General features: G+C 46.4%; 1 protein-coding gene across 2 annotated transcripts in view; it reads left to right on the top strand.

Annotated features, from left to right (window-relative positions):
* Positions 1–398: 398 nt before the first annotated feature.
* Positions 399–26,611, top strand: part of ccdc50a (coiled-coil domain containing 50a) — a 108,418-nt gene continuing 82,205 nt past the window's right edge. The window contains exon 1 of one of the 2 annotated variants that reach the window (XM_067994848.1): positions 399–584. In XM_067994848.1, the coding sequence (XP_067850949.1) occupies positions 536–584 (49 nt within the window). In that variant the 5' untranslated portion in view covers positions 399–535. The remainder of the gene's footprint in view (positions 585–26,611) is intronic. The other variant, XM_067994849.1, reaches the window with a different exon arrangement.

Below are 26,611 nucleotides of genomic sequence, written 5' to 3'. Positions count from 1 at the left end.
CTGTGAACTGTTAGTTTAAGATGAATAATCTGTCCTGTGCTGCAACATTTACTGGTTGCACAGATAGGGATTTCGAAATTGCCCAGCAGTGGACAGATTGCGATGGGAGTGTCCGTGCGGTTCGGGCTCTGCGGGATGCCGTGACTCCGACGTGGGGAGAGTGCGCATGCGCCAGGTGAGCAGGCGCTGGCGAGGGAGCTCGGACTGTCCGGGGGTGCGGAACAAATACCCGGGGACTGAGGGACCCCGGGGGGAGGGGGGGGAAGAAAGAGCGACGGGCACCGTGCGGGGCACAGGGAGAGCTGGGCGGAGGGGAGAACGACGGACTCTGCGGGGCAAAGGGGGCGGGCGGCGGGCCGGCCGGCCGGGGGAAGTGAGAGGGGCCGGGACTGAGGGACCGCGGGGGTGGGGGGAAGAGACCCAGGCCCGGGCCCGAGGGACAGGAGCCGGGGAGAGAGAGAGAGAGAGAGAGACAGCGGAGAGAGAGACAGCGGAGCGAGCGGCCCACCGGCTGAAGGGGTCCCGGAGCAGCGCCATGGCGGAGTTCAGCATCGATAAGAGCAGCCTCCCCGCCGTCAATGCAGGTAGGAGCCGGGGGCTGGGGTACGCGGGGCCGGGGGCCCGGGGTACGCGGGGCCGGGGGCCCGGGGTACGTGGGGCTCGGCCTATTCTCCCCTCTCCCCACCCCCCCCCCCCCCCCCAACATGAGGGGAGGCCATTCAGCCCCTCGATCCTGTTCCCCATTCAGTCAGATCATGGTTGATCTGTATCTGAACTCCATCCACCCACCTTGTTTCCACAAACCTTCCCTCACAAAAATCTGTCAATTTCAATCTCAGTTTTGAAATTTTCAATTGACCCCCCGCCTCAAACAGCTTTTTTGGGGAGAGAGTTCCAGATTTCACTCCCCCTTTGTGTGAAGAAGTGTTTCCTGACATCAGCCCTGAACGGCCCGGCTCTAATTTTAAGGTTCTGCCCCCTTGTTCTGGACTCCCCCCACCAGAGGAAATAGTCTCTCTCTATCTACCCTATCAAATCTCTTTTAATCATATTAAACACCTCAATTAGATCACTCCTTAATCTTCTATACTTGAGGGAATACAAACCTGGTCTATGCAACCTGTCCTCATCATCGAACCCCTTTAGCCCATCTCCTCCCCCAGCTCGCTCCCACTCCCAGAATCCAAGCTAAAATGGCTCTACTACAAAACCATCGGTCCTGCACGTGTGCAGCATTTTCTTGCTGGGAGGCTCCCTCCTGTGCTCCCAGGAGGCTCTTTAACTTATTCATAACCATCCTGTCCTCATTCAACATCCAGACCCCACTTAGCAGGGGTCACTGGATATGGATCAGGAGCGGGGGAATTCTCCCTCCCTCCCCTGGGGTGTTGAGGCTAATTGCAGAGCCCACAACTGCCGTGGTTGGCATCAGCAGTTTAATTTTTTAATCTTTAATCCGTTTAATGAGGATGGAGCCCCTGCCCTGGACCCAGACTCTCCCTTTATCCTTGAAACTCCTCTTCAAGGTCTCTCCCTCTCTCTCAACCATTTTATTAAAGCTAGGTGTATCCAGAAACAAACATGTACAGGAGCTATGCTTTGTTCTGTGGTTCTGACGGTCAATGTATTGGAACTAAAATCAGATTTTTAATTGCTTCCTGTGAACCTTCTTAAATTGAAAACAAAATCTATTCAGAATCTTGTTCGCATTTAAATTAATTAAAGAAGAAAAGTAATTCCAGGGCAGTAATCTAATCGTGGGGTGCAGTTCCAGGCATGAGCAATTTATCATTTAAACCCAGGGATAAAAGAGCTGCCTTGGGGAGATTTGCTGTTTTGTTCTAGCGCTACTTGTGTCACCAATGCATGGTGGTGATTGCACTGGAAGATGTCATTGGGAATGCTCTAGTTATCTGAAAATTCTACAACCACTATAGGGAATAATTGTTGCTGACTGTGAGGCAGTAATCAAATCAAGGGATTCACACTCCCACCCGAACTTGGAGAAATTTCAGCTTTTGTAGTTGAGGATGCAGAAATCAAGATAACAACAACTTGCATCTTTAAAATGCCTTTTAACATAGTAAAATGTCCCCAGGAGCGTAATCAGACAAAATTTGACACCGAGCCAGAGAAGGAGATATTAGGAGGGGTGACTAAAAACTTGGTTCAAGAGGTAGGTTTTAAGGAGTGTTTTAAAGGAGCAGAGGGAGTTGGAGAGGTTTAGGGAGGGAATTCCAGGGTATGGGCTTTGGATGGCTGACGGCACGGCCGCAAATGGTGGGGAGAAGGAAGTGGGGGGTGCACGAGAGGCCCGAATTGGAGGAACACAGAGAATCTTGTAGGTGGTTAGAGAGAGAGAGAGAGAGAGGGAGGGAGGGGTGAGGCTGTGGAGGGATTTCAACTCGAGAATTTTAACTTTTGAGGCATTGGGGGAATGGGAGCCAATGTAGTCAGCGAGCACAGGAGTGATGGGTGAATGGGCCTTGGTGCTGATACTGGTTATGTGGAATCGAAATTCTGAGGAAATGTTACGGAGCACTGGGCAAGTTCTCTTTATAAAAAGGAGTGTTTGACGTGACCCAATTCAGGTTTTCAGAATTAATGACTGAAATCGACAGAATTGATCCAAGCCAATTCACGAACAACAGGGGACATGAGACATGAAAAATAGGAGGTTAGGAGTGAGCAGGAAAGTTGGGAAAAATATAATAAGGAACAGAAACTGCTGGAAACACTCAGCAGGTCAGGCAGCATCTGGAGAGAACGGAGGAATTAATGTCTTGGGTGTGGACCCTTCATCACAACTGACTTTTGACAAAGTCCACACCTGAAACAATCAACTCCTCTGTTCACAGATGCTGCCTACCTGCTGAGTCTCTCCCGCATGTTCTGTCTTTTCCATTTCCAGCACTTGCAATCTTTTGCTTAGAGAGTTGTAGAATAAGCTATGAGGAAAGAACGTTGAAGCAGACAGTATAACTTGAGTCAAGAGACAACCAGGTGTGTTTCTGCAGAGAGAAGGGACTGAGATAAGGAGGGGTAAGGCCAGGCCTGTGGGGCCAAAGGGCCTCTTCCTTCGAGGTGAGAGCACAGCTGTGGCATCACTCCTACTTAGCTGTTGTGTTTTTGGAATTATACAGAATACGGATACAGTAGTGTACTGGTTCTGTTACTGGACTAATAATCCAGAGAATGAGAGTTCAAATCCCACCGTGGCAGTTTGAGAATTTGAATTCAGTTTTTAAAAAAAAATCTGGAAATAAAGTGCTGATCTCAGTTAAAGTGACCATGAAGCTGTCAAATTGTTGTAAAAACCCAACTGATTCACTAATGTCCTTACCCGGCCTGGCTTATATGTGACTCCAGTCCCACACCAACGTGGTTGATTCTTAACTTTATCTGAAGTGGCCGAACAAGCCACTCAGTTGTATCTCAGGGCAATTTGGGATGAACAGTAAATGCCGGCCTTGCCAGCGACGCCCACGTCCCGTGGGATGCTTTCATTTACGTGGGTATCTGGCAACAGCTGTTGCAACGGACAGTGACTGCCTAGTGATGTCTGTAGTGTCCTGATTGTGACGTGAGACCTGAATTATCTTGTGAAAGGCGCATATTATTGAAAAGTGTGTCATAATGTCAGTAAATTAGACATTTTGTGTAGTACAAAGATAGGTGTTTTGTTTCCAATTTCCTCCCTTCCTCTCCTGAAGATGATGCCTTATCCTGGGGTTGTTTGTAAGGGCATTGTGTTTCTGTGCTCCAGGGCTCTTGTGTATTCAGGATTACTCCACCCTGAAGAATAGCTCCTGCTTTGCACACACATCTTATTGAATGGCGGAGCAGGCTCGAGGGGCCGATTGGCCTACTCCTGCTCCTATTTCTTATGTTCTTACATCAGCAAAAATTGACCCTGCTGCCCAGGCCATAAAGGCAGAAAGAAACTGTTGTGATGTAGGCTATGCGGCAGCCAATTTGCACACAGCAAGGTTCCATGAACAGTAATAAGATAATGACCAGATAATCTGTTCTTTTAGTAATGTTGGTTGAGGGATAAATATTGGAGAACTCCCCTGCTCTTTGAATAGTGCCATGGGATCAATTACGTCCACCTGATTGGGCAGTCAGGGCCTCAGTTTAACGTCTCATCTGAAGTACGGCACCTCTGACAGTGCAGCACTCCCTCAGTACTGCACTGGGAGTGTCAGCCTGGATTATGTGCTCAAATCTCTGGAGTGGGACTTGAGCCCGTGACCTTCTGACTCAGGCGAGAGTGGTGTTAATTAATATGCTAGTGAGCCAGTAAGTTTTCTGTGGTTGTGGTAAGACTTGTTTGGGCAGCCTAGAGTAAACGCTTCTCCCTGATGTTTCCTCAGAATGATGATCTAAAAATAAACCGTGCGCTATTATGCTTCCCTGGGGCCCAGTAAGTATGCAGTATAATCACTGAAGCATGTGAGCTGGTCACACTCTTCAGTGACATTTCCATAGCCATCAATTGCTGCCCAACATTAGTCTCACTGAGGCCAGCCCATCTTCAGATTTATCCAGGACGACTAGGTGGTCTCTGTGTTATAAAAAGAATGCAGACTGTTATATATTCAGCAGCTGAAGTCCAAGGAACCAGCCTGGCCTTTTTTTTTATTCGTTCACGGGATGTGGGCGTCGCTGGCGAGGCCAGCATTTACTGCCCATCCCTAATTGCCCTTGAGAAGGTGGTGGTGAGCCGCCTTCTTGAACCGCTGCAGCCCGTGTGGTGACGGTTCTCCCACAGTGCTGTTAGGAAGGGAGTTCCAGGATTTTGACCCAGCGACAATGAAGGAACGGCGATATATTTCCAAGTCGGGATGGTGTGTGACTTGGAGGGGAACGTGCAGGTGGTGTTGTTCCCATGTGCCTGCTGCTCTTGTCCTTCTAGGTGGTAGAGGTCACGGGTTTGGGAGGTGCTGTCGAAGAAGCCTTTGCGAGTTGCTGCAGTGCATCCTGTGGATGGTACACACTGCAGCCACTGTGCACCGGTGGTGAAGGGAGTGAATGTTTAGGGTGGTGGATGGGATGCCAATCAAGTGGGCTGCTTTATCTTGGATGGTGTCGAGCTTCTTGAGTGTTGTTGGAGCTGCACTCATCCAAGCAAGTGGAGAGTATTCCATCACACTCCTGACTTGTGCCTTGTAGATGGTGGAAAGGCTTTGGGGAGTCAGGAGGTGAGTCACTCGCCGCAGAATACCCAGCCTCTGACCTGCTCTCGTAGCCACATTATTTATATGACTGGTCCAGTTAAGTTTCTGGTCAATGGTGACCCCCAGGATGTTGATGGTGGGGGATTCGGTGATGGTAATGCCGTTGAATGTCAGGGGGAGGTGGTTAGACTCTCTTTTGTTGGAGATGGTCATTGCCTGGCACTTATCTGGTGCGAATGTTACTTGCCACTTATGAGCCCAAGCCTGGATGTTGTCCAGGTCTTGCTGCATGCGGGCTGGGACTGCTTCATTATTTGAGGGGTTGCGAATGGAACTGAACACTGTGCAGTCATCAGCGAACATCCCCATTTCTGACCTTATGATGGAGGGAAGGTCATTGATGAAGCAGCTGAAGATGGTTGGGCCTAGGACACTGCCCTGAGGAACTCCTGCAGCAATGTCCTGGGGCTGAGATGATTGGCCTCCAACAACCACTACCATCTTCCTTTGTGCTAGGTATGACTCCAGCCACTGGAGAGTTTTCCCCCTGATTCCCATTGACTTCAATTTTATTAGCGCTCCTTGGTGCCGCACTCGGTCAAATGCTGCCTTGATGTCAAGGGCAGTCACTCTCGCCTCATCTCACCCCTGAAACTTGATTCACTTCAGTGTCAGCTGTGGCTCAGTTGGTAGCGCTCTCACCTCTGAGTCAGAAGGTCATGGGTTCTAGTCCTACTCCAGAGTCTTGAGCACAAAATCTAGGCTGACACTCCGATGCAGTACTGAGAGAGTGCTACGTTTTTGGAGGTGCCGTCTTTCGGATGAGACGTTAAACCGAGGCCCTGTCTGCCCCCTCGGGCGGACGTAAAAGATCCCACAGCACTATTTTGAAAAAGAGCAGGGGAGTTATCCATGGTGTCCTGGCCAATATTTATCCCTTAACCAGCATCACCAAAACAGATTACCTGGTCATTATCACATTGTTGTTTGTGGGATTTTGCTGTGCGCAAATTGGCTGCCGCGTTTCCTACATTACAACAGTGACTACACTTCACAAATACTTCATTGTCGGTAAAGCACTTTGGGATGTCCTGAGGTTATGAAAAGCACTGTATAAATGCAAGTCCTTCTTTCTTTTTCCTCTAACGTAAAAGAAATTCTGCTCTGAAATCTGGCTGACTGTAGCGGTCTTAAAAAAAGAAAGATTTTTACTGACCGGCATAAAATTGTACACTGACCTTCAATTAGCCCGTGTTCATTGTTGCAGTAGCAGGACTTAGAGGCACTGAATGTACATTCTAAATCTGGTCGGAACACGTCAGCCACCTCTTGGGCTAAGATACTCGGCACTTGTAAAGCTAACCCCTATTTTTCTCCTGCCTCTGCAGCAGGAGAATGTAGACTTATTCTTGTAAAAATATACATTAGTTTTGTCATTGCAATTGCAGTGAAGTGTAATGGTTGGTGTGTGGAATTTCCATACTATGTCCACCTAAACTATGGAAAGCACCCAGTGGTACAACTATAAGATTCTGTCCTTCCAACCTGACTTGTGTCGAGATGCGGTGTCACTGTCGAACACTGGGGTACAGTACTGGTGGGTACAGGTCTGTCACTGTAGAACACTGGGGTACAGTACTGGTGGGTACAGGTCTGTCACTGTGTAACTGGGGAACAGTACTGGTGGGTACAGGTCTGTCACTACAACTGGGGAACAGTACTGGTGGGTACAGGTCTGTCAGTGTAGAACGGGTACAGTACTGGTGGGTACAGGTCTGTCACTGTATAACTGGGGAACAGTACTGGTGGGTACAGGTCTGTCACTGTATAACTGGGGAACAGTACTGGTGGGTACAGGTCTGTCACTGTATAACTGGGGAACAGTACTGGTGGGTACAGGTCTGTCACTGTATAACTGGGGAACAGTACTGGTGGGTACAGGTCTGTCACTGTATAACTGGGGAACAGTACTGGTGGGTAACCAAGCGCTCTCTGCCTCGAACGTTCCTTCTAAATCTGCATGGCTCAATAATTCTTCCCGTGCTGCTCCAGTGGAGAGAAGAAAGAGAGAATGTTGGGGCAAAGAGCCAGGATTGAAATTCTGGGGCTGGATGGATATTCTGAAGTTTTTCCAGAGTACATTTAGGGTCAGGAATATTTGTATAAAACTTTCGCTTTAGATATTAAGCAATGGGGTAGAGTCTGTGTTGGGTAAATTGTACACCATCTGCTGAAGGTGTGTTTGGGCTGTTGGTCTTATTCCATCCCCTATCTCCAGAGCCCATGACTCCCATCTGTTCCAAATGATGTTTCTGGAATGGTTGTTGAAGGATGTCTTGTATTTTCAGAGATAGACAGATGTATAGTATTTGTACGGAATGTCCGTTCAGGCAGTACATTGCTAGGAATATGCTGAGTCTACATGGCTCTCGCTTCTAATGGAATATGGTTTCTAATGTCTTGCAGTTTGAGGCAGTGGCTTTATTTGGCACTACTTGTGTTGTTTTGGGGAATGACTCGATGAATGTTTGGCTGTCCACAAGCCTACTGCAGTCAAATTCAACATCAAGTCAGATGCCGTTAAATACATTTCAGTGTGGATCAAGTGCTAGTTAGAGGGCCAGGGTTAAGCTTGGCTCAGTGGGTAGCGCACTCTCCTCTGAATCTGAAGTTTGTGGGTTCAAGCCCCACTCCAGTGACTTTAGCACATTGACCCTTTAATGCGGTACTTGAGGAAGTGCTGCACTGTCAGAGGTGCCGTCTTTCGGATGAGATGTTAAACCGAGATCCCCTCTCTTCCCCTCCAGTCTCTTCTCTCCCCTCCCCCCCCCCCCCCCGCCCCAGTCTCTTCTCTTCCACCCCCGCGCCCCATTCTCTTCACATCTTCTGTCAAAATTTACCAAATTTTTGGTGATAATAACTGGGCCTTTGTCCTGCAGTGAGTGAGGGATTGCTTGGCAGCCGGAAAGCAGTGCACTTGGACTCTCCGATGCTTCACCGGGTTTATCCAGTGAGTAGCTGACCTATGAAGGCCAGGCGGGTCGATCCTTGGTCTGTGCTGAGTAAGCTGATCTCAACCAAGATGGTGGTTAACAATACTAGAGTTTGCTTTAGTGCTGCTGGATAAAAGGACCACCTAATGTAGAAAAAGTCATACAGGCCAGGCAATTTTTGGTCTGATTCCTGGGCAGTGCTGAGCTTGATTAGTTTCCCGGGCTGTGCTGAGCTAGGTTAGCTCTGTTGGTGTATTGGTTAGGGTGCTACAGAGGGCTCCCATGCTGCTGTAGGGAGAGACATCAAATGTTGGGGGTGAATGAGTTCCCGTTCCTGCCTCTGATTACCCCTACTAGAAAGTGCACGCTGGACGCCCGATTTGGACAGATGTGATGCTGTCCATTGTCGAATAGTCTGTTGACTCACGTGAAGGGTGGCCACTTGCCTGAGGTACTGGAGGGCGGTCACTGGGCAGAAACCTATTCCCCAGTGTGAGTCAGCAACTTTTGGAGAGGAGCTAGAATGTTAAAAAGAGAAATGAGATGAAAGTGAGGGTTGGTGATAACAGGCAAAAGTGGGCATTCGGGTGGGCCCTTCCAGAAATTTAATGAGTGATAAGAAAACTGATTGCTGTTCACTTGTGTGTGGGTGGGGATGTTCCGTGCTTGTGATTTGTCAGGAGATTACTGCATAAGTTAACCTCATGCCATATTGTCCAGGAATGAATGTGTTCAAATTTTCCAAAGTGCAGATTTTTGTTTCCTCATTTCAAGAATTTTTTAAGAGCTGTCTAAATCTGAACATAATCTGATCCCATTTGTGACTTCTGGTAAAACCTACCTAATATTTTACACAAAACTCCGTTTTTTCGCAAACCTGAGATGTAAATTTGAACAAATGCTGCTTGAGCCCAATTCACTTCTTTTTTAAAAAAGCACAACTTTCAGCCACTTCCTGCTGATTAAGCCCCGCGTTGTAAAGCAGGAGAGATTCACTGCAGTACCTATGAGTAATTTGAGAATGACGCCCACAACTGGAGTATTGTGTCCAGTTCTGGGCACTGCACTTTAGGAAAGATGCAAAGGCCTTAGAGAGGGTGCAGAAGAGATTTACTAGAATGATTCCAGGGATGAGGGACTGTAGTTACGTAGATAGACTGGAGAAGCTGGGGTGGTTTTCCTTGGAAAAGAGACGGTTGAGAGGAGATTTGATAGAGGTATTCAAAATCATGAAGGGTCTAGACAGAGTAGATCGAGAGAAACTGTTCTCATTGGTGGAAGGGTCAAGAACCAGAGGACATAGATTTAAGGTGATTGGCAAAAGAACCAAAGGTGACATGAAGAAAAACTTTTTTACACAGCGAGTGGTTAGGATCTGGAATGCACTGCCCGAGGGGGTGGTGGAGGCAGATTCAATCATGGTCTTCAAAAGGGAACTGGATAAGTACTTGAAAGGAAAAAAATGTGCAGGGCTACAAGGATAGGCTGGGGGCGTGGGACCAGCTGGATTGCTCTTACATAGAGCCGGTGCAGACTTGATGGGCCGAATGGCCTCCTTCCGTGCTGTAACCTTTCTATGATTCTATGATGAGTGTAACATGCTTGGGAAGAACAAGTGACTTTTGACCTGTGGTTCCCAAAGCACTCCACCACTGGGGGTTTTCCTCACCTCATGTCTGGCTCTGTTGTAGACTCATTGGTGTAGAGATTGATTGTTATGATTAATCATCAACTCCATTATCGTTGTATCACAGTAGGTACAGCACAGGAGGAGGCCATTCATATCTTGCAACCACCAGGTTGGTAGAAGGCAAACTAGATGAACCTCTAATCTTTCTTTGTCCAGCAATTTCTATGTTCCTATACAACTGAGTTGAGCCTCCACCTGAAACGCAATGGCTGGCCCATGTGTCAGGCATGTTATCGAACCTTCCAATTGTACCAATGGGCAAGGAACGCTCTGTCTGAACTCCTGCACTCGATATCTAAGCTTGCACATGTAATGGTCACATAGGCAAAATACAGACGAGTGGTGTGGAACTGTGCTGCATTATGAGTTGCCATTTTCTGGTGGTGGTGGCGGTGGCGAGGGAATGTGCACGTGCTCTAACTCTGGAGGACTGAAAACACGGTGAAGTGGGATAGGGGAGGGGAGTGGAAGCGGCGTCCAGTTCAAGCTGCCATCACAAGCTGCAAATCCAACGTTACGTATCTGAGCTTCTGAGTGTGTGAGCTGACTTGGGCAGCTTCCTGCTGTTTGCCGGAGTCAGGGTATGTTAACGTTTTTTGTTCATGCGTCAAGTTGCAGCCAACTATAGGGTCATGTTTCCTGTGTCGGTCACTCAGCATGTGCCGCTTGTAGTTTTAGTAACCGCCCACACCGTCCTGTCCAACTAGGAGTCAGGCATCAGCTCAAAGACAGGCTGAGAGATTTGCAAATATCTGCTGTCGGTGATTGGGACGAGTACAGCTGCTCCACTCTGCCAGCCTAGGATGGACTGGACCTGGATGCTCGGCTGTTACAGTCTCACTGCAGAATTGTCACATTTTACTATGTACTCTCATCCTTCCAGTGTACACATCTTTGTGTTTTCCCCCTTTCCTCTCCTCTCCTGAAGCTCTTGACTCATCGTGTGTACAGTTCAGCAGGTGCCAGCCTCCCGCCAGAACATTACCCAAGTGACCATTCATGATATATGTAAGCCTAGATGGTGAGGCTTGGTGCACTTCTCAACCGTGGCTGGGATTGCACCGAAACCTCATTCTGCCCTCACCGTGTACTTGTGCTTTCCAACAGGGGTCACTGGGTAGCACTTGCAAGTGTGAATCCGTTGGGGATGTTCGCTGATGATTGCACAGTGTTCAGTTCCATTCGCAACCCCTCAGATAATGAAGCAGTCCGAGCCCGCATGCAGCAAGACCTGGACGACATCCAGGCTTGGGCTGATAAGTGGCAAGTAACATTCGCACCAGACAAGTGCCAACAATGACCATCTCTAACAATATGGAGATGCCGGTGATGGACTGGGGTTGACAATTGTAAACAATTTTACAACACCAAGTTATAGTCCAACAATTTTATTTGAAATTCACAAGCTTTCGGAGGCTTCCTCCTTCCTCAGGTGAATCTCCACAACATTCACCTGAGGAAGGAGGAAGCCTCCGAAAGCTTGTGAATTTCAAATAAAATTGTTGGACTATAACTTGGTGTTGTAAAATTGTTTACAATTGTCATCTCCAACAAGAGAGAGTCTAACCACCTCCCCTTGACATTCAATGGCATTACCATCGCCGAATCCCTCACCATCAACATCATGGGGGCCACTATTGACCAGAAACTTAACTGGACCAGCCATATAAATACTGTGGCTACAAGAGCAGGTCAGAGGCTGGGTATTCTGCGGCGAGTTACTCACCTCCTGACCCCCCAAAGCCTTTCTACCATCTACAAGGCACAAGTCAGGAGTGTGATGGAATACTCTCCCCTTGCCTGGATGAGTGATGCTCCAACAGCATTCAAGAAGCTCGACACCATCCAGGACACAGCAACCCGCTTGATTGGCACCCCATCCACCACCCTAAACATCCACTCCCTTCACCGGCGCACCATGGCTGAAGTGTGTACCATCCACAGGATGCACTGCAGCAATTCGGTAAGGCTTCTTTGACAGCACCTCCCAAACCTACGACTCTACCACCTAGAAGGACAGCATGGCACATGGGAACACCACCACTTGCACGTTCCCCTCCAAGTCACACACCATCCTGACTTGAAAATATATCGCCGTTCCTTCATTGTCGCTGGGTCAAAATCCTGGAACTCCCTTCCTAACAGCACTGTGGGAGAACCTTCACCACACGGACTGCAGTGGTTCAAGAAGGTGGCTCACCACCACCTTCTCAAGGACATTTAGGGATGGGCAATAAATGCTGGTCTCGCCAGCGACGCCCACATCCCATGAACGAATTTTTAAAAAAAATTATGCTCCTCCTTAACCCAAGGAGCTGAGACCACTTGTAGCGGCTGTACTGTCAACTCAGCTCGCTTCAGCTAATGGAGTTGAGCAGGGTGCAACCTGGAACCTTCTTGGTCTGTATGGCTCTGTTCCACAGTGGGCAGTGTATTTACCACCCATGGGGGAGAAAATAGGAACAGGAGGAGACCATTCAGCCCCTCGAGCCTGCTCCACCATTCAATCAGATCATGGCTGATCTGTACCTCAACTCCTTTTACTTGCCATGGCTCCATATTTCTCATGATGTGGAGATGCCGGTGATGGACTGGGGTTGACAAATGTAAGGAATATCACAACACCAGGTTATAGTCCAACTGTTTTATTTGAAAATCACAAGCTTTCGGAGGCTTTCTCCTTCGTCAGGTGAGTGTGGGATCCTGACGAAGGAGAAAGCCTCCGAAAGCTTGTGATTTTCAAATAAAACAGTTGGACTATAACCTGGTGTTGTAAGATTCCTTACATCCATATTTCTCGATACCCATACCCAACAAATATCTATCTATCTCAGGCTTGGAAATTTCAATTGACCCTCAGTATCCACGGCCTTTGGGAGAGAGAATTCCAGATTTCCACTAACCTTCCTTTGAAAAATTGCTTCCTGATTTCATCCATGAATAGCCTAGCTCTAATTTTAAGATTATGCCCCTTGTTCTGAAATCCCCCACCAGAGGAAATAGTTTCTCTCCATCTACCCTATCGAATCCCGTAATCATTTCAAACACCTCAATTAGATCACCCCTCAACCGTTTAAACTTGAGGGAATACAAGCCGAGTCTATGCAACCTGTCCTCATAATTTTACCCTTTTAGCCCCGGTATCATTCTGGTGAATCTGTGCTGCATCCCCTCTAAGACCAATCTATCCTTCCTGAGGTGCGGTGACCAAAACTGAAGGCAGTACCCCAGATGGGGTCTGACCAAGGCTATGTACAACTGAAACACCACTTCTTCACTTTTATGTTCCAAGTACCACTTAGTCTTTTATAAGTTTGTGAAACACGCCACTGTCACAGCTGGCCTTGGCCTCTTCCTGCGTTTGTGTGGTTGTCACAGCAGACTTTTTTTAGTTGAAGACACAATATTAGCAGTTCTAACCCCACCACCAGCAATGAATGCAACTACTTCCTCTGTCCAGTCATTTATGAAGTTACGAGTATGTAATTCAGAATCTTTAATGCCGGGTGGGCTAGGTCGACACAGTCCGAGGTCAGAGGCTGATAAACTTTGCCAAGCTCCATCTCCATTTGGAGCGAGCTTGCTGTGTACTTGTTTGCTGTTTTGATTTTGAAGTGGTAGGTTGAGTTGGAAGCTGTGCCTCCAGTTTTTGAGGAATCAAGGTAACCGGCCAAGGCCAGAACAGAGGTGGAGATGTGATAGATGGCAAAGTGGTGGTTGTGTTACTCGGCCTGGGTTTTACAGGACTGTAGAATGTAGAGAGGGGGAGTGAGAGAGACGGGGGCAGAAGGAAGTACAGAATTCCACAGTTTTGAGATCTGAGGAAAGAGTGAGACCAGGAGATTGGGAGTTTTCGGATAGAATATTGCCAGCTTTGGAGGAATGAGAGAGGAGAGTTCAGAGGTGCAGTGACCCCAGTCTATCAACAAAATCGGGACAAGAAAGGTTATAATTGATCAATTAATTAGGGCCATTCTGTTCTTTTTCAGAAAACTAAATGTGAAAAGCACATTTGGAAACATGAAGTGAGCTCTCTGTGATCTAGCTCATGGTGGTTTGGAGCAGTTTCTGCCTGGACAGGTGTCTCCTGTGGTGAGCCACACTGGTGTAGTTTTGTGGTTTGAGTCTGTTCTCTGTGATGCTGCGATATTTTATCCTTGTTACCGTTTTTTCTCTCTCTCCCTCTGATGAGCCCTCCTCCACACCCCATTTTTACTTTTAGATCAGAGCAACAGCGAATGTGCGTAAGGTACCAGTGAGTGGTACATTTTATATCTTGAATAGAATCTCCTCAAGGAAGTGTTCTGATGTGGAGGTTTATGGCAGAAATTCCTTTTCATTCCTTGCATCTAGCAAAGAAATTAGGGGATTTCCACTGTATACTCTAACTCTGGTGTTATTCTGGCGTCAGTCTATGCTGAGTTAGCTGATCTTGGTCAGGGTGACGTTTGGTCCAATTGAGTTGAGTGTCCGGGGGTGGGGGAATTCTCACTCCTAATGGTATTCCAATGACTTGTTTAGGCAAGTGTGCGTGTGGACATTTGGCAACAACCATAGGAACAGGAGCAGGCCATTCAGCCCCTTGAGCCTGTTCCGCCATTCAATTAGATCATGATGTGGAGATGAAATTTCTTTATTTGAAACAGCTTTATTTCAAATAAAGCTGTTGGACTATAACCTGGTGTTGTACGACTCCTTACAATTAGATCATGGCTGATCTGTATCTTGACTCCATCTTCCCGCCTTGGTCCCATAACCCTTAATACCATTGCCTAACAAAAATCTATCATCAATGGGAACAGTTTCTCTTACTTTATTTAAACCCTTCATGATTTTGAACACTTCTATCAAATCTCCTCTCAACCTTCTCTGCTCTAAGGAGTCCAGAGACTTGAGCACAAAATCTAGGCTGACACTCCCAGTGCAGTACTGAGGGAGCACTGCACTGTCAGAGGTGCCGGCTTTCAGATGAGACGTTAAACCAAGACCCCGTCTGCTCTCATGGATGGATGTAAAAGATTCCACGGCACTATTTGAAGAAGAGCAGGGGAGTTCTCCCTGGTGTCTGGGCCAATATTTATCCCAACATCACCAAAGCAGATCATCTGGTCATTATCTCATTGGCGTTTGTGGGACCATGATATGCGCAAGTTGGCCTCTGCCTTTCCCTACATCACAACAGTGACTTCACTTCAAAGATATTTCATGGGACATCCTGAGGTCGTGAAAGGTGCTGTATAAATGCAAGTCTTTCATCAATTACTTGATAATTGTAGCCAATGAATTGTTACACTTGATTAAAAATATCAGTAAAGTTTATTTAGTGCATTGGCACCGATGTGCTCAGAAAATCGCACTAAAACCATTATGTGCCAATGTTTGTTTTGTTTTAAGCTGCTTTTTTTATTGGGCAAAGTGCCATGCTAGTGCTGTTGGCACCTGATGTACTGGGCTCATACACCTGCCACAATCCCAAGATAAGCTTACCGGATTTGCCCTTTTTAGATAGAAGAGAGTTTTTGGCAGCTGTTCTTAATAAACCTGGAGTTGTGAGTGGGTGTGCAAGACCTGCACACCAGGAGTTGGCAGCACTAACACCGATTGTGTGCAATATAAAAGTGGCTTTAATTCATCGCCTCCGAATACTCTTACCACCAGAACTGTAACCACCTGTATTCAGTGCCATGCAGATCAAAATACTCTCCACACAACCCAAGTTCATTAAGGCCAAGATGTATAATCGTGCTGCTGGGTGTTTTTTCACGGTTCATGTGGGTGAACATTTCACACATCTGCTATTGGCCTTGGTGAAATCTCAGTGTTAACACTGATTCTTGGCATCATCTCACTGAAAACTACCCCAGCCCAGTTTCTGTTCATATGGCTCAAAGTTAACGACTGCATCATTTCCCTAAACATTGTGGCTTGGACGAGCCGGGGCAGTTTTGGATGAGACTTGTAAACAGTGATAAATTTTGGTTTTGAAAGCCACAGAATGGATGCGGTTGGTCTCTAACATTAACGTTACTCACTGTGTAAGAGGTGGCTTGGCGTGCTGCCGTTTGCTCTGGACTAGTCCTGCTGTGCTTGAGCTACAGAAGTACAGCAGCCTTGGAAGTGATATTGAGAAGCCAAAAGTCTTGTTTTGATTTCTGGTAAATTTAACATTTCACGACGAGAGAAGCAGCTTCTAGCAGTTCAGTGGCAATCTTTTTCTCCTTATCCTTCAGCTTCTCTCGTCTCTCATTGATACCACTGTAGTTAGTGTTCTGTGCTAACCCCTCTTTAATCCTATAAGATCCACATACACCGTCATGCACCCTCTTTTGCCGTTGCAAATCCAGTGTTGAAATCAAGACCCATCGTACTGCCTCCGACTCATTCTTTCCCAGTACCTTAAAACTGGAACTCTTTACCTCCCTTTGTCTTCCCTTCCTCATACAATCTGCATAGGAACAGGAGGAAGCCAGTCAGCCTCTCAAGCCTGCTCCACCATTCAATTAGATCATGACTGATCTGTATCTTAACTCCATCTACCTGCCTTTGCTCCATATCCCTTGATACCCTTAGCCAACAAAAAATATCCATCTCAGTCTTGAAAGTTTCAATTGACCCCCAGCATCCACAGTCTTTTGGGGGAGAGGGTTCCAGAGTTCCACTCCCCTTCATGTGAAAAAGTGCTTCCTAATTTCATTCCTGAATGGCCTGGCTCTAATTTTAAGATTATGTAGACTTTTAAAACCCAAGCTTGGCCTCGTCTAATCACGACTTGTTTTATTCTGTTCTCCTTCCCACTCTTTCAACCCTTGGTGCTTATTGCAAACCCATGGTCCTTCACCCAGGTTTCTCAATTTCTCTGTGTGTGCAGTTGAGTTTCTTTACAACTAAAGATGCCATCCTTTTCTTTGCCGGATGTCTGTTGTGGAGATAGATGCAATTAAAAAATTGCAGGTTGGCAAAGTCCAAGTTGATACCAGTGACTTCAGGCCAACCAATGATTGAAAGGTAGGGTTACTGGAGAGACTGAGGGGTGTAAATACAAAATTCCTTGTAAGTGCGAGTGCAGGTGGATCAAGCCGTAAAAAAAAGGCCAACAGCATTTTGGTTCTTATAAATAGAGGCGTAGAGTATAAAAGGAAGGAAGTAATGAATACGTGGAAAAGAAAACCCTGGTTAGGCCACAGTTAGTGCTGTGTGTAGTTTTGGGTGTCCAATTATTGAAAGGACATGAAAGCCTTAGAGAGCGTGGATGATGCCAGGGATGGGAAACTATAGCTATGAGGAGAGACTTGAGATACTGGGACTGTTTCCACTGGAGCAGAGATGGTTAGGAGGAAATTTAATAGTTAGGATGAAAAGAGAAAGACTATCTTCTCTGGTTGGTAGTCAGTAACTAGGGGTCATCAATTTAAAATTGTCACTAAATAGCGAGGAGAGGGGTTAAGACGTTTCTTTAAACAGGGCTGGTAGCGTATGGAATACTTTGCTGCAGGAAGTGGTTGCCAAAGAACGTTTTTTAAGGGAAAGTTGGCTAAATATGTGAAGCAGAGGAGGACACAGGGCTAATGGGAGAGGGTGGGGCAGTAGGATTAGTTCTCGGTTGCTCTAACAGAGCTGGCACGGACACGATGCTCGAAACCTCTCTGGACGGGCATGGAACATGTCAGCAGGTTTCAGTGGAGAAATGAATGATGAGCTGGTACAGGCCCTCAGCAAAGGTTGTTGTTCCAATGCCCTCCTGACTGGCCTCCCATCTTCCACCCTCCATAAACTTGAGCTTATCCAAAACTCTGTCTGTATCCTAACTTGCACCAAGTCCCGTTCACCATCACCCGTGGGCTCGCTGACCTAAATTGGCTCCTGGTCTGGCAATGCCTCGATTTTAAAATTCTCATGATTATTTTCAGATCCCTCCCTATCTCTGTAACCTCCTACAGACCTCAGATCTCTGCTCCCCTCTGATTCTGGCCTCTTGTGCATCCCTGATTTTAATCGCTCCACCATTGGCAGCCATGCCTTCAGCTGCCTAGCCCCTAAGCTCTGGAATTCCCTCCCTAAACCCCTCTACCTCTCTCTTCCCCCTTTTAAGACGCTCCTTAAAACCGACCTCTTTGACCAAGCTTTTGATCACCTGTTTCTATATCTCATGTGGTTTGGTGTCAAATTTTGTTTGATAATCACTCGTGTGAAGTACCTTGGGACATTTTATTATTTTTAAAGGTGCTATATAAATGGAAGTTATTGTTGCTTCTTCCTCTTGCTTTTACTGTCCTAGCACTGAGAATTATTTTCTGATGGACACACCCTGTATGCCAACTGAATAACTGTCTGGAAGACAAAACTTGCATTTATATAAATAAAAAGAAAAACTGCAACTCAAATGAAAACAGAAAATGCTGGAAATACACAGCAGGTTAGCTAGCCTCTGGAGAGATATTTTGGTTGGGTTATTTGCATCAGTTCTGCCCTACAGGTGCTGATTCACCTGTGTATTTCCAGTATTATGTTTTATAACCTGTGTATTTCCAGTATTATGTTTTATAACCTGCGTTTATGTAATTTTCCCAATTTCCAATATTCTTACAGAGAAGACTAAGTCTTCAGCGCCCCCCCCCCCCACATTTATGTAATCAATCTGGCCCTATAGGGGAATGGTTTCGAATAGCCCACATTCTGTTTTAACTTGGCGACCCATCTGCAAACCCAGCAGGTAGACTCAATTAGGGATATGGTAATCAGGACTTGTATGATCAGAAAAGCATACGCGCTAAACATGCCCATGGGGATTCACCAGCATTATAGATATTATCCCACCATGAATTAGCCCCAAGGATTTGTATACCATTCTCTCTTTCCTTGTTATCCTGCTGCATTTTGACCAGATGTTTCTGAGAAGTAACACTTCTATCCAGAACGCTTTTAAGACTGAATGATAAAGGGGAAATGGGGTGCCTGAATCGAATTACAGCCTGTAATAATTCCTTAATCAAGTTCCCACGGATCTTCAGTCTGCTAATGTCATGATCAACTATAGTTACCAGGGCGACTCGATGGGATAAGAACATAAGAACATAAGAAATAGGAGCAGGAGTAGGCCAATCGGCCCCTCGAGCCTGCTCCGCCATTCAATAAGATCATGGCTGATCTGATCCTAACCTCAAATCTAAATTCATGTCCAATTTCCTGCCCGCTCCCCGTAACCCCTAATTCCCTTTACTTCTAGGAAACTGTCTATGGACTCGATGGGATCCTCGTTCGAACTCATGGGAGAGGGTTACACATCCCGTTGACCATGTTAGAGGACATTCCCTACCTCGGTGGTCGTGTAACAGTATTTCCTGCTTCCTTGATAACTAATATGAGTACCCTACCATTGGGACGTTACCCACATGTCACAGAGGGGTGATTCCTCAGCAAACATATATCCACATGACTGGTGGTCCTGGGTGTAATTAGTATCACAAGCCTAGACGTTACCTCGTTAAACACAAAGTTGAAGTTTTACTGCCCCCCCACTGGTCTCCCAAGACCAAATAGGGCAGGCGTTGATAGAATTCAGTCAAGATGGTTCCTTCTAACCGCCCCACCGACTGTACGGCAAATAGATTGAGCTCCGTAAACTGGGCAACCAATCAATAACCCAAAGATTTCCTGGGCCCCACACTGTTTACAAGGCACTTCAGCAAAATGCACCTTCTCAATGCATCTTACTAGACACAGGTTACTTTCACCAGGTAACCACTTGATCAGTTGTTCATCCGTTATCCAAGTGGGTCATTTTCCCTCAACTTTGTCTCTCTGCTCTCCTGCCAATGGCTCAGATATATGCTACACACCACCGCCTTAGAGGCCCGAGACCCAGTGGCCTCTTGATTGTATATGATTTCATTAATCTTATCCTGGCTTGCATGGACACCATGGATTATTTCATTAAAGGACAAGAGACCCTCTGATCCCTCATCGATCAGGTCCAGGTTACCCTCGTTTATTTTGGTTAATAACTCCATCTGGTTCACTAATGTCCTTTAGGGAAGGAAACCTGCCGTCCGTCCCCGGTCTGGCCTATATGTGACTCCAGACCCACAGCAATGTGCTTGTTTCTTAACTGCCCTCTGAAATGGCCTAGCAAGACACTCAGTTGTGCAATCCTGCTACAAAAAACATGAGAATAAAACCGGATGGACCACCCGGCACTGGACCACTAGGCACCGGACACGACAAAGGCAAATCAAGCCCAGTCGACCCTGCAAAGTCCTCCTCACTAACATCTGGGGACTTGTGCCAAAATTGGGAGAACTGTTCCACAGATTAGTCAAGCAACAGCCTAACATAGCCGTACTCACAGAATCATCCCTTTCAGCCAATGTCCCAGACTTCTCCATCACGTCCCTGGGTATGTCCTATCCCACTGGCAAGACAGACCCACCAGAGGTGGCAGCACAGTGGTATACAGTCAGGAGGGAGTGGCCCTGGGAGTCCTCAACATTTACTCTGGACCCCATGAAGTCTCATGGCATCAGGTCAAACGTGGGCAAGGCAACCTCCTGCTGATTACCACCTACCGCCCTCCTTCAGCTGATGAATCAGTACTCCTCCATGTTGAGCACCACTTGGAGGAAGCACCGAGGGTAACAAGGGCCCAGAATGTACTCTGGGTGGGGGACTTCAGTGTCCATCACCAAGTGGCTCTGCAGCACCACTACTGACCGAGCTGGCCGAGTCCTGAAGGACATAGCTGCCAGGCTGGGCCTGTGTCAAGTGGTGAGAGAACCAACATGAGGGAAAAAGCTACTTGATCTTGTCCTCACCAATCTACTTGTCGCAGATGCATCTGTCTATGACAGTATTCGTCGCAGTGACCACCTCACAGTCCTTGTGGAGATGAAGCCCCATCTGAGGACACCGTCCATCGTATTGTGTGGTGGCAGTACCACCATGCTAAATGGGATAGATTCAGAACAGATCTAGCAGCTCAAAACTGGGCATCCATGAGGCGCTGTGCCCATCAGTAGCAGCAGAATTGTATTCCAGCACAATCTGTAACTTCATGGCCTGGCATATTCCTCACTCTACCATTACCAACAAGCCAGGGAATCAACCCTGGTTCAATGAGGAGTGTAGAAGAGCATGCCAGGAGCAGCACCAGGCATACCTAAAAATGAGGTGCCAACTTGGTGAAGCTACAACACAGGACTACATGCATGCTAAACGTTCCCACAACCAATGGATCAGATCAAAGCTCTGCAATCCTGCCACATAAGAACATGAGAAATAGGAGCAGGCGTAAGCCATACGGCCCCTCTCGACATCCAGCCGTGAATGGTGGTGGACAATTAAATAACGAACGGGAGGAGGAGGCTCTGTGAACATCCCCATCCTCAATGATGGCAGAACCCAGCACGTGAATACAAAGCCTTTGTAACCATCTTCAGCCAAAAGTGCCGAGTGGATGATCCATCTTGGCCTCCTCCCGAGATCCCCACTTTCACAGAAGCCAGTCTTCAGCCAATTCGATTCACTCCACATGATATCGAGAAAGGGCTGAGGGTTAGGAGAGTTTTAGAAACCAGCAAACGACGACCAAAAAATTGATAAAAAGAGAGAAAATAGAATATGAAAGTAAACCAGGAAGAAATATAAAAACGGATTGTAAGACCTTCTACAAGTATGTAAAAAGGAAGAGAGTAGCAAAAGTAAACATTGGTCTCTTAGAGGCTGAGACAGGAGAAATTATAATGGGCAATCAGGAAATGGCTGATGCATCAAACAAATTTTGTATCTGACATAAGAACATAAGAAATAGGAGCAGGAGTAGGCCAATCGGCCCCTTGAGCCTGCTCCGCCATTCAATAAGATCATGGCTGATCTGATCCTAACCTCAAATCTAAATTCATGTCCAATTTCCTGCCCGCTCCCCGTAACCCCTAATTCCCTTTACTTCTAGGAAACTGTCGATTTCTGTTTTAAATTTATTTAATGATGTAGTTTCCACAGCTTCCTGGGGCAGCAAATTCCACAGACCTACTACCCTCTGAGTGAAGAAGTTTCTCCTCATCTCAGTTTTGAAAGAGCAGCCCCTTATTCTAAGATTATGCCCCCTAGTTCTAGTTTCACCCATCCTTGGGAACATCCTCACCGCATCCACCCGATCAAGCCCCTTCATAATCTTATATGTTTCAATAAGATTGCCTCTCATTCTTCTGAACTCCAATGAGTAGAGTCCCAATCTACTCAACCTCTCCTCATATGTCCACCCCCTCATCCCCGGGATTAACCGAATAAACCTTCTTTGTACTGCCTCGAGAGCAAGTATGTCTTTTAAGTATGGAGACCAAAACTGTATGCAGTATTCCAGGTGTGGTCTCACCAATACCTTATATAACTGCAGCAATACCTCCCTGTTTTTATATTCTATCCCCTGAGCAATAAAAGCCAACATTCCGTTGGCCTTCTTGATCACCTGCTGCACCTGCATACTAACTTTTTGATCTTCTTGCACTAGGACCCCCAGATCCCTTTGTACTGCAGTACTTTCCAGTTTCTCGCCTTTAAGATAATAACTTGCTCTCTGATTTTTCCTGCCAAAGTGCATAACCTCACATTTTCCAATATTATATTGCATCTGCCAAATCTCCGCCCACTCACCCAGCCTGTCTATATCCCCCTTGTAGGTTTTTTATGTCCTCCTCACTCTCCACTTTCCCTCCCATCTTTGTGTCATCTGCAAACTTTGATACGTTACACTCGGTCCCCATCTCCAAATCGTTAATATAGATTGTAAAGAGTTGGGGACTCAGCACCGACCCCTGAGGAACACCACTGGCTACTGGTTGCCAGTCCGAGAATGAACCATTTATCCCAACTCTCTGCTTCCTGTTCGATAACCAATCCTCCACCCATGCCAGAATATTACCCCCAATCCAGTGATTCTTTATCTTGAGCAATAATCTTTTATGTGGCACCTTGTCGAATGCCTTCTGGAAGTCTAAATACACTACGTCCACTGGTTTCCCTTTATCCACCCTGTACGTTATGTCCTCAAAGAACTCAAGCAAATTTGTCAGACATGACTTCCCCTTCGTAAAGCCATGCTGACTTTGTCCTATTAAATTATGTTTATCCAAATGTTCCGCTACTGTCTCCTTAATAATAGATTCCAAAATTTTACCCACCACAGATGTTAGGCTAACTGGTCTATAATTTCCAACCTTCTGCCTACTACCCTTTTTAAATAAGGGTATTACATTAGCAGTTTTCCAATCTGCCGGGACCTTTGCTGAGTCCAGAGAATTTTGGAAAATTATTACCAAAGCATCCACAATCCCTACTGCCACTTCCCTCAAGACCCTAGGATGGAAGCCATCAGGTCCAGGGGATTTATCCGCCTCGAGTCCCATTATTTTACTGAGTACCAATTCCTTAGTGATTTTAATCATATTTAGCTCCTCCCCCCCACCCTCGAGCCCCCTGTTTGTCCAGTGTTGGGATATTCTTAGTGTCCTCTACCGTAAAGACTGAAACAAAATATTTGTTCAGCAATTTTGCCATTTCTATGTTTCCCACCATTAATTTCCCGGTCTCATCCTCTAAAGGACCTACGTTTGCCTTAGCCACCCTTTTTCTTTTTATATAACGATAGAAACTCATGCTATCTGTTTTTATATTTTTTGCTAATTTATTTTCATAATCTATCTTCCCTTTTCTTAATCAATCCTTTCGTTACTTTTTGCTGTCTTTTGAAGACTTCCCAATCTTCTATCCTCCCACTAAGTTTGGCTACCTTATATGTCCTTGTTTTTAATCGGATACTGTCCTTAATTTCTTGACTTAGCCACGGATGGCTGTCATTTCTTTTACACCCTTTTTTCCTCAGTGGAATATATATTTTTTGAAAGTTGTAAACTAACTCCTTGAATGAACACCACTGCTCATGTACCGACTTACCCTTTAATCTATTTTCCCAGTCCACTTTAATCAATTCCGCTCTCATACCATCATAGTCTCCTTTATTCAAGCTCAGTCCGCTTGTTTGAGAACCAACCTTCTCACCCTCTAATTGGAGATGGAATGTAACCATGTTATGGTCACTCATTCCAAGGGGATCCTTAACTAGGACATTATTAATTAATCCTGGCTCATTACACAGGACCAGGTCCAAGATTGCTTGCTCCCTTGTAGGATCAGTTACATACTGCTCAAGAAATCCATCCCTAATACACTCAATAAACTCTTCCTCAAGGCTGCCCTGCCCAATTTGATTTGTCCAGTTAATATGATAGTTAAAATCCCCCATAATTATAGCTGTTCCCTTATTACATGCCCCAACTATTTCCTGATTAATACTTCTTCCAGCAGAGTTGCAACTATTAGGAGGCCTATATACTACGCCCACTAGTGTTTTTTCCCTTATTATTCCTTATCTCAACCCAAACTGTTTCATTATCCTGATCCTTTGTCCCAATATCATTTCTCTGTATTACAGTGATTCCTTCCTTTATTAACATAGCCACCCCACCTCCCCTTCCTTCCTGCCTGTCCTTCCTGATTGTTAAATACCCTGGCATGTTTAATTCCCAGTCGTTGTCACCCTGCAGCCATGTTTCTTTAATGGCCACAAGATCATACCCAAACGTAGTTATTTGTGCCGTTAACTCGTCCATTTTGTTACGAATGCTACGTGCATTCAGATAAAGAACTTTCAAATATGTTTTGTGACACTTAGTTCCTGCTTTTTCCTTTTTTAACACTTTACCTTTTACTCCATACCTTCTGTCCCTTCCTGACACGCTTTCCTCTGTCTCCCTGCTCAGGTTCCCAACCCCCTGCCACAGCTTTGATGCTGGGTTAATCGCCTTACGCCTTCTAGTTTTTATTTTTTCTGTCGTGCCTAAAGTACACTTCCTTTCCGCTGCTCTACGCTTTTCCCTTTCACTTGTTCTTGAACAACTGTTTGTACTATTTGTATTGTAGATTTCCCCTGGGTCTTCCCCTCTCTTGCTGCTCTCAATTTTATTCCCTTCTGACTCCCCGCTCAGGTTCCCATTCCCCTGCCACTCAAGTTTAAACCTTCCCCAACAGCACTAGCAAACATCCCCGCGAGGACATTCGTCCCGGTCCTGCTCGGGTGTAACCCGTCCCGCTTGTACAGGTCCCACCTTCCCCAGAACCGGTCCCAATGTCCCAGGAATCTAAATCCCTCCCTCCTGCACCATCCCTGCAGCCACGCATTCATCCTGTCTATTCTCCTGTTCCTATACTCAATAGCACGTGGCAGCGGTAGTAATCCTGAGATCACTACCTTTGAATTCCTGCTTTTTAATTTATCTCCTAACTCCTTAAATTCGCCTTGCAGGACCTCATCCCTTTTTTTACCTATGTCGTTGGTACCAGTATGGACCACGACTACTGGCTGTTCACCCTCCCCCTCCAGAATGCCCTGCAGCCACTCCGTGACATCCTTGACCCCAGCACCAGGGAGGCAACATACCATCCTGGAGTCACGTTTGCGGCCGCAGAAACGCCTATCTGTTCCTTCACAGTAGAAGACACAAACATACCAGAAATAGTGGGGAACCAAGGGTCAAATGAGAGTGAGGAACTTCAAGTAATTAATATCAGCAGAGCATAGGAACAGGAGTAGGCCATTCAGCCCCTCGTGCCTGCTCCGCCATTTGATAAGATCACAGCTGATCTGTGTTCTAACTCCCTATACCTGCCTTTGGCCCATATCCCTTAATACCTTTGGTTGCCAAAAAGCTATCTATCTCAGATTTAAATTTAGTAATTAAGCTTGTGTCAATTGTCGTTTGCAGAAGAGAGTTCCAAACTTCTACCACCCTTTGTGTGTAGAAATGTTTTCTAATCTCACTCCTGAAAGGTCTGACTCTAATTTTTAGACTGTGCCCCCCACTCCGAGAATCCCCAACCGCTTGACAACAGTACTTGAGAAACTAATGGGACTAAAAGCTGATAAATGCCCTGGACCTGATGGCCTACATCCAAGGGTTCTAAAAGAGGTGGCTGCAGAGATAGTGGATGCATTGGTTATGATCTTCCAAAATTCCCTAGATTCTAGAATGATCCCAGCGAATTGGAAGGTAGTAAATATGACCCCGCTATTCAAGAAAGGAGGGAGAGAGAAAACAGGGAACTACAGGCCAACCTGGTGAAGCTACTACTCAGGACTACATGCATGCTAAACAGTGGAAGCTACATGCTGTAGACAGAGCTAAGCGATTCCACAACCAACGGATCAGATCAAAGCTCTGCAGTCCTGCCACATCCAGTCGTGAATGGTGGTGGACAATTAAACAACTAACGGGAGGAGGAGGCTCTGCAAACATCCCCATTCTCAATGATGGCGGAGTCCAGCACGTGAGTGCAAAAGACAAGGCTGAAGCGTTTGCAACCATCTTCAGCCAGAAGTGCCGAGTGGATAATCCATTCTCAGCCTCCTCCCGATATCCCCACCATCACGGAAGCCAGTCTTCGGCCAATTCGATTCACTCCACGTGATATCAAGAAACGGCTGAGTGCACTGGATACAGCAAAGGCTATGGGCCCCGACAACATCCCGGCTGTAGTGCTGAAGACTTGTGCTCCAGAACTAGCTGCGCCTCTAGCCAAGCTGTTCCAGTACAGCTACAACACTGGCATCCACCCGACAATGTGGAAAATTGCCCAGGTATGTCCTGTCCACAAAAAGCAGGACAAATCCAATCCGGCCAATTACCGCCCCATCAGTCTAC

Source organism: Heptranchias perlo, chromosome 13, assembly GCF_035084215.1.
Source record: "Heptranchias perlo isolate sHepPer1 chromosome 13, sHepPer1.hap1, whole genome shotgun sequence".
NCBI classification, from domain to species: domain Eukaryota; kingdom Metazoa; phylum Chordata; class Chondrichthyes; order Hexanchiformes; family Hexanchidae; genus Heptranchias; species Heptranchias perlo.
This window is presented reverse-complemented; position numbering and strand designations above follow the sequence as displayed.